Source organism: Rousettus aegyptiacus, unplaced genomic scaffold, assembly GCF_014176215.1.
Source record: "Rousettus aegyptiacus isolate mRouAeg1 unplaced genomic scaffold, mRouAeg1.p scaffold_m13_p_5, whole genome shotgun sequence".
Taxonomy (NCBI): Eukaryota; Metazoa; Chordata; class Mammalia; order Chiroptera; family Pteropodidae; genus Rousettus; species Rousettus aegyptiacus.
Genome location: NW_023416308.1, coordinates 10,048,997 through 10,062,314, shown reverse-complemented (window position 1 = coordinate 10,062,314; position 13,318 = coordinate 10,048,997). Strand labels below are relative to the sequence as shown.

General features: G+C 40.5%; 1 protein-coding gene across 3 annotated transcripts in view; it reads left to right on the top strand.

The window, feature by feature from the left end:
• The window catches only part of TAOK3 (TAO kinase 3), a 145,859-nt gene extending 136,558 nt beyond the window's left edge, over positions 1–9,301 (top strand). For all 3 annotated transcript variants that reach the window (XM_016149524.2, XM_016149522.2, XM_016149523.2), the window contains exons 19-21: positions 628–840; positions 6,705–6,887; positions 7,937–9,301. In XM_016149524.2, coding sequence (XP_016005010.2) covers positions 628–840; positions 6,705–6,887; positions 7,937–8,098 — 558 coding nt within the window. In that variant the 3' untranslated portion in view covers positions 8,099–9,301. The remainder of the gene's footprint in view (positions 1–627; positions 841–6,704; positions 6,888–7,936) is intronic.
• The last annotated feature ends 4,017 nt before the right edge of the window (positions 9,302–13,318 follow it).

Below are 13,318 nucleotides of genomic sequence, written 5' to 3'. Positions count from 1 at the left end.
CCAGGTGTTGTTCATGAAGCACACATGTGACTATGAGGCAACCTGATGGGACGCCTGTTGGACTTAAAAATACCCCCACTTTCTCCTTGCCAAAATGTCCATTTGATAGTGCTGCATGCATGTATAACCTCTTCATGGGGGAAAATAAAATCACTTTTCTTTTTTATTTGTGCTGAAATTTAGTGGAATTGTCAAGGAAACACAGCAGTGAGAGCTGCCTTGTGTGTTGCCATTACTTGGAAACTGGGGTGAGGTGGGGAATCATGACCAAAAAAAAGAGCGAGACAACTAATAGTAGAAAACACTGAGAACTTTGACTAGGAAACATTAAAATAATGAACAAACTAACAAACTGAGCTTCATAGTATTTCACAACCCACTTAGAATTATGATCCCTTATAAAAATTCATTTTTTAATCCATTCATAAATTCACACTCAATTCTATGTCTTTAATATATAACCAAAAGTATCGGCAGAGTTGGCTCTTGTCTGTGTCATATGTATTATTTTCATTATTATAGACTAGTAATGTGGGTGACTGCACCCATAATATAGCTTTAGAATGGAAGACTCTCAGGATTTACTGATGTGTCTTTATTTTCCTTTTGTCACTTTTTTCCACACAGGCCATGGAAATGCAAATTAAAAAACAGTTTCAGGACACTTGCAAAGTACAGACCAAACAGTATAAAGCACTCAAGAATCACCAGTTGGAAGTTACTCCAAAGAATGAGCACAAAACAATCTTAAAGACACTGAAAGATGAGCAGACGAGAAAACTTGCCATTTTGGCAGAGCAGTATGAACAGAGTATAAATGAAATGATGGCCTCTCAAGCGGTAAGTGGTTAGGTTCGGTGCCACGCCTTCAAGAGCTTTGGGAATCAAGAAAACTCAAGATCCAGCCTGTCGTTCCCAAGATGGTTCTTGCACAGATTTAGGATATTGGTGTTTTTCTGCCCAGAGAACTGAGGAAATGACGCCGCCGAATAAAGCCAAGCCAATGCGGATACTTGCTGGAGTGTGTATTATAAGATGGAACTCAAGGAATAACATTTGGCACATAGGGGTTTCGAGGGCAAAGTGTGCTAGATGTGCATAGAATATCATATTTTATTCATCAGCGATTGCTCAAATAATGTGAAGCATCGATGAGTAAGACACACAGACACATTCATTCAATGAGCTTTTACTAGGCATCTGTGTTCAGCACCCCGCTGGACTCAGAGATAGTCATGAGCTAGGAGGACAACAACTGGTCACTGTCCTCGCACTTTTGTCAGTCAAGTGAGGAAGTCAGATAACTTAAGCAATAAAAATAAGCATACGAAGTGCTTTGAAGTGGGAGGTGCTGGGGGCTATGTGAGGATGAGTAGGAACAACTAATCAGGTCTAGGGAAAGCTTCCCAGAAAGAGCCAAGAGCTCGAAGGAATTTATTGAACCAAACAGTTTCCACAGAAAGGGACCTATGTAGGCCAAGGTCCAAAAGTGGAAAATGTGCATTTGGGAGACTGAAAGAACTTTGGTGTGATTCCCCAGGTTCGAGAAGGGAGATTGTGGGAGCCCAACATGGAGAGGTCATAAAGGTTTCAGTGAGCCAAGGATGGGAGCCTGCCTGGTATTTCAGTGAAGGTTTCACAAAATGAGTCTTAAAGAATAATAACAGTTTGCCAAACAGGTAGAAGAGGAATAGCTATTCCTGGCAAAGGATACTGTGTATGCAAAGACTGAGACCCCTGAAAGAGGATGGTGCATTTGAGAAACAATGAGTAGTCGATATAGCAGGAGTATAAACAGAAACAGGTGGATAGGCAGGGGTCAGATCCTCAAAAGCCAGGAGTTGGGGCATTATTGTGTAAACGATGGAGTGCTGCTGAAGCCTATTTTAAGAAAAACCGACAGGATCAGATTTGTGTTATAGAAAGATACTGGCAGTATTGTCACAAACATAGGTAAAGAGACCTGTCAGGAAGCTATTGTAATAGTCCAAGGGAAAAAAAAAGAATGAAGGCCTGAACTAAGAGAAAACGTGCTGGTAGAGATGGTGAAGAGGGAGAAGGATTTGAGAAATATTTAGGAGATGGAATAGCTTGAACTTAGCGATCGATTTGAGAGGTAGGTTCGATAGCAGTGGAATGGGTTATCATTTTACCAAGATAGAAAATCAGAAGGAGGGATGAGTTTGGATACCTGGAAGATAATTGACTGAGTTGTGGATATGTTATCTGGGCTATTTGGGAATCCAAATAGAGAGGTACATATATGGAAATCTGTAGTTCAAGAGTATGTCAAGATTAAAGACAAAAGTTTGGCATCATTGATATATGGCGGCAGTTGTTACTGTTAGGAAGACCTAAGATCTTCTAGGAACAGAAAATAGAGTTAGAGAGGGAGGGGATTAAGGACAGAGTCGTGGACACCAATGTGTGAGGGCTGAGTAGAAGTAGACCAAAGAAGATGACTAATCAGCAGTATGGGAGGGGAACCAGAGAGAGCACATCACTGAAGCCAGAACAGATGTTTCTAGGGAATGATTTCACTTGTTGCAGAGAGATCGATTGGACCTATTAGTGGGTTTGTCCATCGACTGTCACCAACAATCAGTAGAGTGGTGGAAATGGAAGGTATTAGAGGGCACTGAAAAAGTTATTAAGTGAGATAGAAATCATAAATGAGATTGCTTTTCCAAGATCCTTATCAGAGAAGGAAAGGAGAGAAAGAACTATCGCTAGTGGTAGAGACAGTTAAAGGAAGACTTCTGTTAATTGGGAAAGGCTTAAACGTGTCCTCAGGCTGAGGATAGGAGCCAGTATATTCATTCATTCATCCATCCATCCATCCATCCATCCATCCATCCATCCAATGAGTATTTATTTAGTGTCTGTACTGTGTGCCCCAGGCATCCTGGGATGCTGTGATGAATAAGACAGTCATCATATTTTCATGGAATTTATAGAAGAGTGGGGGACGTTGAAGAAAATCTACTCAGTAAAATGGCAGAGCAAATGCAGTGTGTTAACAGAGTGTAAACCAGGAGAGCTAGGCTGGTAAGAAGAGTCAGGAAAGTCCTCTAAGACATACTGATTTTTTAAGCTGAGCACATTCTAGGTAAAAAGAACTGCATTTGTAAAAATAGGAAAGAGTGGCACTTTTAACGAACTCTCAAAGAAGTCCATTATGTTTAGGATATAGAGAACTAGGAGGAGATATTAAAATGAGAATAAAACTGGAGGGTAAACAAGGGCTGGGTCATGCAGAGGCTTGTAAACGTTCTTAAAAATCTTGATCTTTATCCTAAAAGCAATAGGAAGCTATTGAAGAGTATTAGTGAGGGGGGCTGACATCAGATTTGCATTTTTGAACGATCATTGTGATGACATGTGGGGAATGACCTGAGAGATGGCAAGAACAGGTATAAGAAGATCATTTGTTAAGTTGCTGCTTTTACCTGGACATGAGGGCGTGGTGTCTAGACTAGAGAGGGGGCAGTTAGGATAAAGGAAAAGTGACTAAATTTGAGAGATAGGCAGGAGGTGGAATTGAAAGCATTTAGTAAGAGATTGAACGTGGAGAATGAGGTATTAAGGATAGCTTCCCATTCTCTCATTTGAGCAAAACGTTAGATGATGGAGCCATTTACCTTCATGGTGAAGAAGGAAGTGTGGAGCAGATTGAGAAGTGGGAAGAGGAGATAAGTTAATATTAGTCATATTGAGCTTGAGGGCCTAGGAAACTTCCAGGTAAAGATGTCTCTAGTAGACTAGATGAACTCGCCTGGACCTCAGAAGAGAAATCTGATGTAAAGGTAGAAATGTGGGGGTTATTTGCATACAGATTGTAATTAAAGCCTTTGGAAAAGCCTTTAGAAGAGAGATTCGAGGAAGAAGATGGCCCGTGATAAAGCCCTAGGAACACCCACATTTAATGGCCCAGTAAGGTCAGGAGGAGCTGGAAAAGGAGAGGAAGGAGGAAAAAACCAAGAGGGTGTGTGGTATCTCAAAAGATAAGGATTTCAGGAAGAAGTGGGCAATCCATAATATCAAATGCTGCTTGGGAGCTCAGGTAAGATGAAGACTCCTTCAAGGTGGTCGTCAGTGACCTTAATGTGAACAAATAAGTAAAGGGACAAGATCATAATGAGCACAGATGAGGAGGGAGAGCTGATAGGGACATAAAGGTTGATAGAATTTTTGTCTCGTTCATCTTCGTATTCTTAGCATCTGCATCGATACCTAGCACACAACAAGTACTCAATGAATGTTTGTTATGTAAGTGGGAGAGACGTGTTCAGAAATATAGGTTCATGATTGCCCTTGAATAAAAGGAGAGAAATACTCCTTCCTTCGAGGCAGGGAAGAGATAAAATATGTATGATAATTACAGCTATCCTTCACTGACTGCGAACCACGTGCCAGGCACTGCTTTAAGTGCTTCATAAGTGTTATCTCATTTCATTTTCGTGAAACCCCTTTGAAGTAGTTACCGTTTTAAACCAAATTCGCATATGAGGAAATTAAGGTTTATTGAAGTAAAGCCACTTGCTTAGGGCAGGACTTGGCAAACTTTTTCCGTAGAGGGAAGACAATAAATATTTTAGGCCTCATGGACCACAGGCTCTCTGTCACAACTGCTCAGCTCTACTATTGTAGTACAAAAGCAGACATCAATAGAACACAAATGAATGAGCATGTCAGTGTTCCAATAAAACTTTACTTGCAAAAATAAGCAGCAAACCAGATTTGGCTCTTGGGCCATAGCGTGCCAAGTCCAGACTTAGAGAGTCACATGGCTAATCAGTGGTGGAGCTAGGGTTTGAACCTGTTTGCCAGGGAGCCTATAAGCCTGTATGCTTGGCCACCACTACATCATGCTGCTGCTGTCATATCCTTTCCTTCAGTGTAATCCACTTGAGAAAACATACATGATATTTACCTATACTTTTATAAAATCTTTTAATAGAATATTTGGGTGATGAATACCAAATACTGGAATGTCCTCTGATTTCTAGACTGGCACTTCGTTATAGGGTCAGAGCTGGTACAGAATAACATAGTTACTGACATTTGTAATAGAATGCCAGAAATAAGAGGCGATGGAGGCGTTTCAGTGGTCTGAACGGCCCCTCGCCCACTTGGCCAGGACTTCCAGCAATCAACGGGACAGGTCGAAAAGGACAGCCTGTCATTTCCTTTATTGGTAAGAAAGCTTCAATATCCAGAGGGAGTCGGTAACAGTCTCATTGGGAGCCAGTAAACCCTTCGACATTTATCTGTAAGGCTGTTCCTGCTACAGATTGACTGTTCATTGTGTCTAGTATTCTCCCTTTATAGCTCATTGGGGAAATGAGAAGAGAGATGTCCTCTTTAGTGGGGTTCAGTGAAAGCTGGTTAAGATTAATTATTGGAAAGTACCTTGGTAATATGATTACATTATTTTGTGTTCATGTGATATAGTTTATGTCTCTAAAAGTACTAACAAAGATACTATGCAAATAACCTTCTAAAACTATTCTAACCACATTTCAAAAAGTCATTTCTCAAACATGATCTTGAGATATACTGTTAATTGTCACTAATTGTACAGATAGAGAAGGAAGCATAAGGCAGAGGATAAGCATCTTGGCAAAGTGGGCTATGTGGAAACATGGATATGAACTCAAGGTAGACAGAACTGTCTCATTCAAGGGTTCTTATCTTACTGTTCCCAGCCAAACTGAGGGCCTGCTAAATCTAGACGAAACCAAGCCTGGGACAGGAGGGCCATCATCCCTTAAACATCCTCCTGCTCGTGGCCCCAAACCAACTACATTCACTTTTAAGACTGGCATTTCTGCTACCTGCGTTGGCCCAACTCAGGTGCTGCAAAAACAAGGGAAACTGTATCAGTCTGGCTTATAATCTGGACTTCACTGCTTCAAATCAGAATATGCCCCTTAAGATGATCAAGGCTACCTATTATGGGGAACAGGTCTGAGCCACCTGAGTTTTAGATTGGCTGGCCAGCAGGATAACTTAGCCAACAAGAGGGCCCAACATTACTTGATGAGTGTGTAACAGTACTATGGTGTATTCCTCAAGTGTTATGGAGATAGGACTAATTTTTTTTTTAAAGCTAAGGATCTCTAAATGTATGATGGTTTGCAGGTTAAAGATATCTAAATATGGAAATAGTCAAAACCAAAATAATGTTAACATCCACTATTTATCAAACACTTGGTATACATCAAGAACTATACCTAGGATTTGATATGAATTCTTTCATTTCATTCTCATGCCAGTCTTAGACAGTAGGAACTTATTACTTTCCTGAAATAAAAATAAATAAATGAGACTTGGAGAGGTTAAGTAACTTGCCACGGTGACATCTACGTGAATGGCCGGGCTTGAATTCAAGCTCAGAAGTCTGCCTCCAGAGCCCACAGGTTTGATCACTGACTGGAGTGTATAGCATTCTTGCCAGTGTGGTTTTCTTAAAAATGTTTTTGTTTTCTTAGGAAGGAACGTGTTAAGAAAAGAATGTATTTTTAGACGTTTGTAGCCCATTGCGCAGAGTGTACTATTTTTGATTGCTAACTCTGGATGTACCCAGGGCATCTGTTTTTCTGAGGGAACCTGTTTCAACCAAAACAACGAAACCTCTTCCAGCACTCACCAAGCGCTGTGAGCTAGGAGTGAATTACAGTGTGTGTCTTCTGTACCCGCAGTTACGGCTAGATGAGGCTCAAGAAGCAGAATGCCAGGCCTTGAGGCTACAGCTCCAGCAGGAAATGGAGCTGCTCAACGCCTACCAGAGCAAAATCAAGATGCAAACAGAGGCACAACATGAACGTGAGCTCCAGAAGCTAGAGCAGAGGGTGTCTCTGCGTAGAGCACATCTTGAGCAGAAGGTATGACAGCGTTCCTCTGGGTCCTGTACAGCAGCTGGGTGGAGGGTGGGGCACAGCCTAGGGAACTGCCATTTACTGAGCCCTGACTATGTGCTCGGGGATTAAAGTGGGCACCGTACGCTTGGTGTCTGCTTTTATACTCCTAGAGGTAGGCATAATCTCCATTCTACAGGCAGGTTGCTGAGACTCCACATGGCTAAGTTACTTGCATAAATCTGAGATCGCAGCCTGAGCTCTTTCTATTACTCTGCTAGGAAACCCTCCACCTCCATAGCCAGAGGAATACGTGGGTTACTGGGTAGTTGATATGACATACGAAAGGTGCTATGAGCTGATAGCATGGCTGCCAAATGGCACAAGGAAGCCAAATGCAGATTAAGCTTTTATTTTCAGCGATCTCTAAGGGAAAAGAAATCACCAGCAGGGCTCTTTAAAAAAATTAAAATGAAGAGAGGCTGATATTGCCACGCATAATAAATGTTATCTGAATTGAAATATTCATTGCTTTATATGTTGCTGAGGAATATGAAGTAGAAAAGATTTCACAAAGCCTCTCGAAGCTGTTAAGCATTTATTTGCTTAACCAGTTATTTGTGCTTTCTTCTGGTAGTTCCCTGAGATCAACGTAAAAGACTCTTTTCCCAGCTCCTGTTCTAGAACTAAATTGCTAATGACCCAGGGGGCATTTGGTTCTCAATGGGATAGCAGCACAATCTAATTGTGCTTGAGTGTCTTTTAGCTTCTCTTGAGTCAACTCCTGCCGAGACAGGACACTGACCCAGATCAGCCCAGCTGCTTGGCTTGCTAGGATGGTAGGGCCAACCCCAGGTGGGCCCCAAACGTTTTTATTTTGTGAGCAAGTTTTAAATATACTGGATTAGATACAAGGCATTTATCACCGGCCTCTCCCAGCCTGCCCCAGTCTGGTTCTCTCTCAGGTGCTGTATGGTCGCGTGTCATGTGTGTGCATGTCTGTGTACGTGTGTGCATACGTGTGTGCCTGTTGGGAGATCCTTTCCATTAAGAACTGCTCGTTGTGTTTATTCCAGATTGAAGAAGAGCTGGCTGCCCTTCAGAAGGAACGCAGCGAGAGAATAAAGTATCTATTGGAAAGGCAAGAGCGAGAGATTGAAACTTTTGACATGGAGAGCCTCAGAATGGGATTTGGGAATTTGGTTACATTAGATTTTCCTAAGGAGGACTATAGATGAGATTAAATTTTTTTGCCATTTACAAAAAAAAAAAGAAAAAAGAAAACAGAAAAAAATTCAGACCCTGCAAAACCACATTCCCCATTTTAACGGGCGTTGCTCTCACTCTCTCTCTCTCTCTTACTCTTACTGACATCGTGTCGGACTAGTGCCTGTTTATTCTTACTCCATCAGGGGCCCCCTTCCTCCCCCCGTGTCAGCTTTCAGTGCTGGCCAAAACCTGGCCATTTCTTCTATTCATAGTACACGTCACAGTATTGATGTGATTCAAAATGTTTTGGTGAAAACTTCGGAGACCGTTTTAAGAAAACCAATAAACCAACAACAAAAAAGTGGATGTATATTGCTTTAAGCAATCACTCATTACCACCAATCTGTGAAAGTAAAGCAAAAAAATAATAATAAATGCCAAGGGGGAGAGAGACACAATATCCGCAGCCTTACACCTTAACTAGCTGCTGCATTATTTTATTTTATTTTATTTTTTTGGTATTTATTCATCAGGAATAAAAAAAAAAAACAAAGTTTTATTAAAGATTGAAAATTTGATACATTTTACAGAAACTAATTGTGATGTACATATCAGTGGTGACATATTATTACTTTTTTGGGGCTGGGGGGGTGGGTGGGGTGAAGAGATCTTGTGATTTTTAAGAACCTGCTGGCAAGAGTTTAACTTGTCTTCAGCATATTCTGATTGTATCATAATCATTTTCTGCTGTTGCAGAGGATGTGAATACACTTAAGGAGCTCACAGAATCCCAGTAGCACAAATTGGGCTTTGGCAAATCGTGTATTTTGTGTATAGAAGGAATTTAAGGAGAGGTATTACTTATTTTCATATTGTATTTTAACTGTTTCTCTGATCAAATTTTTTTACTTCCTCCTCCTATTCCTCCCACCTCCCTCCTTTTCCAATTCAGTATTTGGAGTTCAACACTGTCTCTCAATCAGATCATCTTGATCTTTTTCTTTATTTCCCTTCCCTTCCCTAAGTCCCATATCTTGGTCATAAATATTGCATTATTCACACTTTCAAACTGTGTATTTTCTTACAATAAAAAATGATGAAAAAAAAAAGGCTTTACTTCTTTTGCATGCACTTTAAAAAAAAAAAAAAAAACATTTTTCAGGTTCCAAGGAAGAGCATGATAACTGTCAGAGCTTTTAATTATATTTGTAAATAAAAGTGTTCATCACATCGCCTTGCTGTGTTATTGTAGCAGGAAGTTTCCCTTCTAGGTTTACCAGTTCATAATTCAGATGGAGAGCCACCCTCCAGAAACCGTTCTCCATAGCGCCTGCTGCTCCAAGAAGAGCCATTCAGGATTTTCAGGTAAAGCTGTGCCTTCCAAGTTCTTATAGACTGAACACAGTGTTGCATTGTTTGAAGTCAACTGCACCTTTTTCCCCTTAAGAATAGAAAAAGACACATATGCATACACACGCACACACGCCAATGTGCCAGTCATACATAGAAGTACGTATTGCTAAGGAGAGAATAGAAATTTGGGCACCCTTAAAGTAAGGCAGTGTATGAAGAAGTCATAAGCCAAATATTTGAAATGATCTCACTGTAATAGTAGATTCCCCTCACCTCATTCTTCTTTAGAATAATTTATGTGCATAACAATGAGGTAGTGTAATATATACCTTTCAGAATATGGCTTTGGGCTCAAGATAATCTCAGTAAGATCTCATATTCCTAGGGTTTTAAGTCCTGGGCGTCAAAAATTGATCTTTATCATGATAACCTGAAGATCATTCTTGTATCCTACAGGATATTAAGTCATCACAGACAAATGTGACCTGTCATGTTCACTGTGATAGACTAACGCAGAAAGGTATACTCAGTTACAAAATAATTATCAACATGAGTTAATCTCAACCATAGAGCCTTCGATAATTATCGCCGGGTTTCATAAGCAGCCTAGTTCATTGAAATTTCTACATTAGGTACAGCAGAAAATATTGGAAGGGGCTGGAAAGAAGACTCAATTACCCATGAAAAATAGATAATCTATATTTCCCACTTACGTCCCCATGTGATGGGGACACCATACTAAGCATTTTACAGATGAACAAATAAGCTCAGGCCAGGATAAGCCGTGGTGGCGGAGACTGCATCGACACCTGTCTGATTTCAGAACACACACTCCTAAGCACAGGTCATACTGTCAACCAGACCATTAAATCTTCAGTAAGGCAGAAAAACCACGTGGTCTGTCTTGTCCATTTCTCTCTGTAGTTTAAAATGTCTAGCAAAGCTTGTGAAAAGGCCTCAGGAGAGATTATAGGTGCTGATCTCTGGAGTTTGTCAGTGATGTGAGTTACCCAAGGCAGAGTTACCAGAAGGAATGTGGGTCCCCGCTCCTACTACCTGATACAGATGGAGTCTCCCAACCCCTGGGACACTCACAAGGAGGCAGGGAGAACAGACGAGGAACAGAATGGCAGCAAGAGAAGGGGTATGAAAGAAGTGCTGGGGCAGCAGCAGAGGGCCGGCATCCTGTACGCCAGCACACACTCAATGTATCTCAGGTGAACATCCTGGTCCGAATGGGGCTTACACTGGGGGTGGGAAGAAACTGTTAACAATAATTATAATAATCTTACATGGTAATAAGTGCTGTGGGTATAGGCGAAAGGGAAGGGGAACCAGAAGTGCCAGGATCAGCATACACTTGCTCATTCAGTCAAGAAGTATTCATTGAGCACCTACTATGTGCCTGGAGGTGTGTCAGGAAAGATGGATGGAGTCACTACCCTCGTGGAGCTCATGGTTTCAATCTCTACTGAAACAAGAAAATCAGCAGTAGACTAGGTTTATCAACAGTGGGCCGAGACAAGCCATTGCAATGCAAGTACTGGATGCTACCAGGAATTTGAAGGAATGGGAACCATTAGAGTTGCAGAGAGTGTCAGAGAATGCTTACCAGTGTCTGATTTTATTTCTTGAATTTACTACCATCAATAATTATTTGTTTATATGTCTATTGAAAAAAAAGTATTCCTGGGCAACTGGAAACATGCTCATGTAAGAACTCCACATACCCCTTTGATTTTAATTCAGTAATGTATTTTGCCATAGATATAAAATATACATTTTTGTTGTTCTAGTTTGGTAGAGCAGTGTAGATCTTGCCTGCTGAGTACAGTTAAAAGCTAAACAAAATGCAAAAGCAATCTTAGGAGGACACTGAAAAATGAAAGCAAGGGTGGATTTTGGAAAAGCAACAGATGAAGAAAAATTGAGAATTCTTTGTCAGCAGACTTCCTCTATCAGCAATGCTAAAAGAACTGTTCATACTGCAGGAAAATACCAGAAGGAAACTTGGATCTCTGGGAATGAAGGAAGAGCAACAAATGGTAAATATCTAGATAAATATAAAGAATTTTTTCCCCTCCTATTCTCGAACGATTATACATATTTAAAAGCAGTGTTGGGTGAGGGTTTCAATATTTGTACATGTAAAAGTGTGACCACATGACAACTATAACACAAAGGTTAGTGGTTAAAAGACCCACTGGTTCACATGCTTCTATATTTTACATTAAGTGATACACCTTTTATTCTAAGACTGAAAAGTTAAGTTATATATATAGTAACTCTTAGAGCAACTACTAAAAAAAAAGAAAACCCAAAGAGGTTATAGCCAAAAATCTAATAGATAAAAATATTCAAAGAATCCAAAAGAGGGCAGGAAAGGGAGCACAGAGATGTGAGGAAAAAGCAAGGCAAATAAAGCATAAAATGGTGGATCTACATCTCACCATATCGATAATTACATTAAATATTAACAGTCTCTAACCGGTCCAGTTAAAAGGGAGAGATCGGTTGTCCTTGCCTTCATGAAGGGTCAAATAGAGGAGACAAAGCATTAAATTAAAAATTACGTATACATATTTTTTTTTAAGTAACAATTGTAATGTTGCAATAGCGTAGCACAGGAGAATCCTGCCCAGTCAGGGAAGGAAAAATGCCCTGAAGGTCAGAGATAAAGAATGAATGGGATACTGTCACAAAGAAAGTGGGAGAGGAAGATTCCAGGCAGCTTTTGTAAAGAACCAAATCCGGAAGTAGCCTGGCTTGCTCACGGAACTGAGAGGCAGCCAGCGCATTTGAAATTTGAAATTTAATGGAAAGACAACTGGCAGGAAGCTAGAGAGGCAAATGGGAGTCAGATTATACAGAGTGACAGGTCACGTTAAGGATCTGGTCCATATACCAGAGCAACTGCAAACCACTAAAGCGTTTTAAGTAGGCGATTTAAGGAAAAAGTCCCTTGCTGCTGATAAAGAAGAGGATGTAGGCCATGTCCTATCACGCTGAAATATTAGAGACACCAATCCTGTGTTTTATGTACGGCTTCCGGAGAATTTGCCATGTTAGACATGTGTTTTGCCATGAAGTCAAAATGATCAGTTCCTGACATTCCAGGGCTGTGTTAAAAATACTGGGCTCTGAAGAAGCTGCTACAGCTGTACCGTGATAAAGACTCCTGCACGTCTCTTCCTTCTAAACCTTTAAAAACATGCGCTTGATAAACATATAACCAGGCCACAAACTGCCTTGAGGAAAGCGGTTGTTTTATAGACATTGAGTTCCTATGTGTCAATCAGGTCAAGTTAATCATTTAATCTCACCAACCAAATCATTTTGTTCTTCAACAACCTGGTGAGGTAAATATAACTGATTGAGGTAAATGTAACAGATTTTGAGGCTGAGCCTCAGAGGGAATTCGTGTGTAAGTAAGTGGCCGTGATAGTTCTGAACTGGGCTTTTAGGCTGGAGCTGGGTTCCTGAGCTGGATCACCCAGTTCCAGAGGGAGACGCCCTTAGGCAAGGTCGCTTCCCCTTTCAATAGGTGAAACATGGTATCCAGTGGTTTCTAAGCTTACTAACATATCTTTCATACCTATTTTTCTTTTTATGTGACCTTCTTGTGCATACACAAGTTGTTTAGGTTGGGTTGTTGACCTTTTTCAGATATAAGCCTATATCTGTTTTAGACAAGGAAACAGATTATTATCATAATTCCTCATAAATCTTAAGACTATGATTTAAAAAGTACTATGATGTAAGATAAAGGTCTCAAAGAAAACAGTAGTTTAGAGAAAGAGTAAATGATTACAAATATATGTAAATAACAAGTTGTCATATGTTTGAAGTTTGAGGAAACTGGCAAGGGTATGGGAAGTTTTATACACCATTGCCAT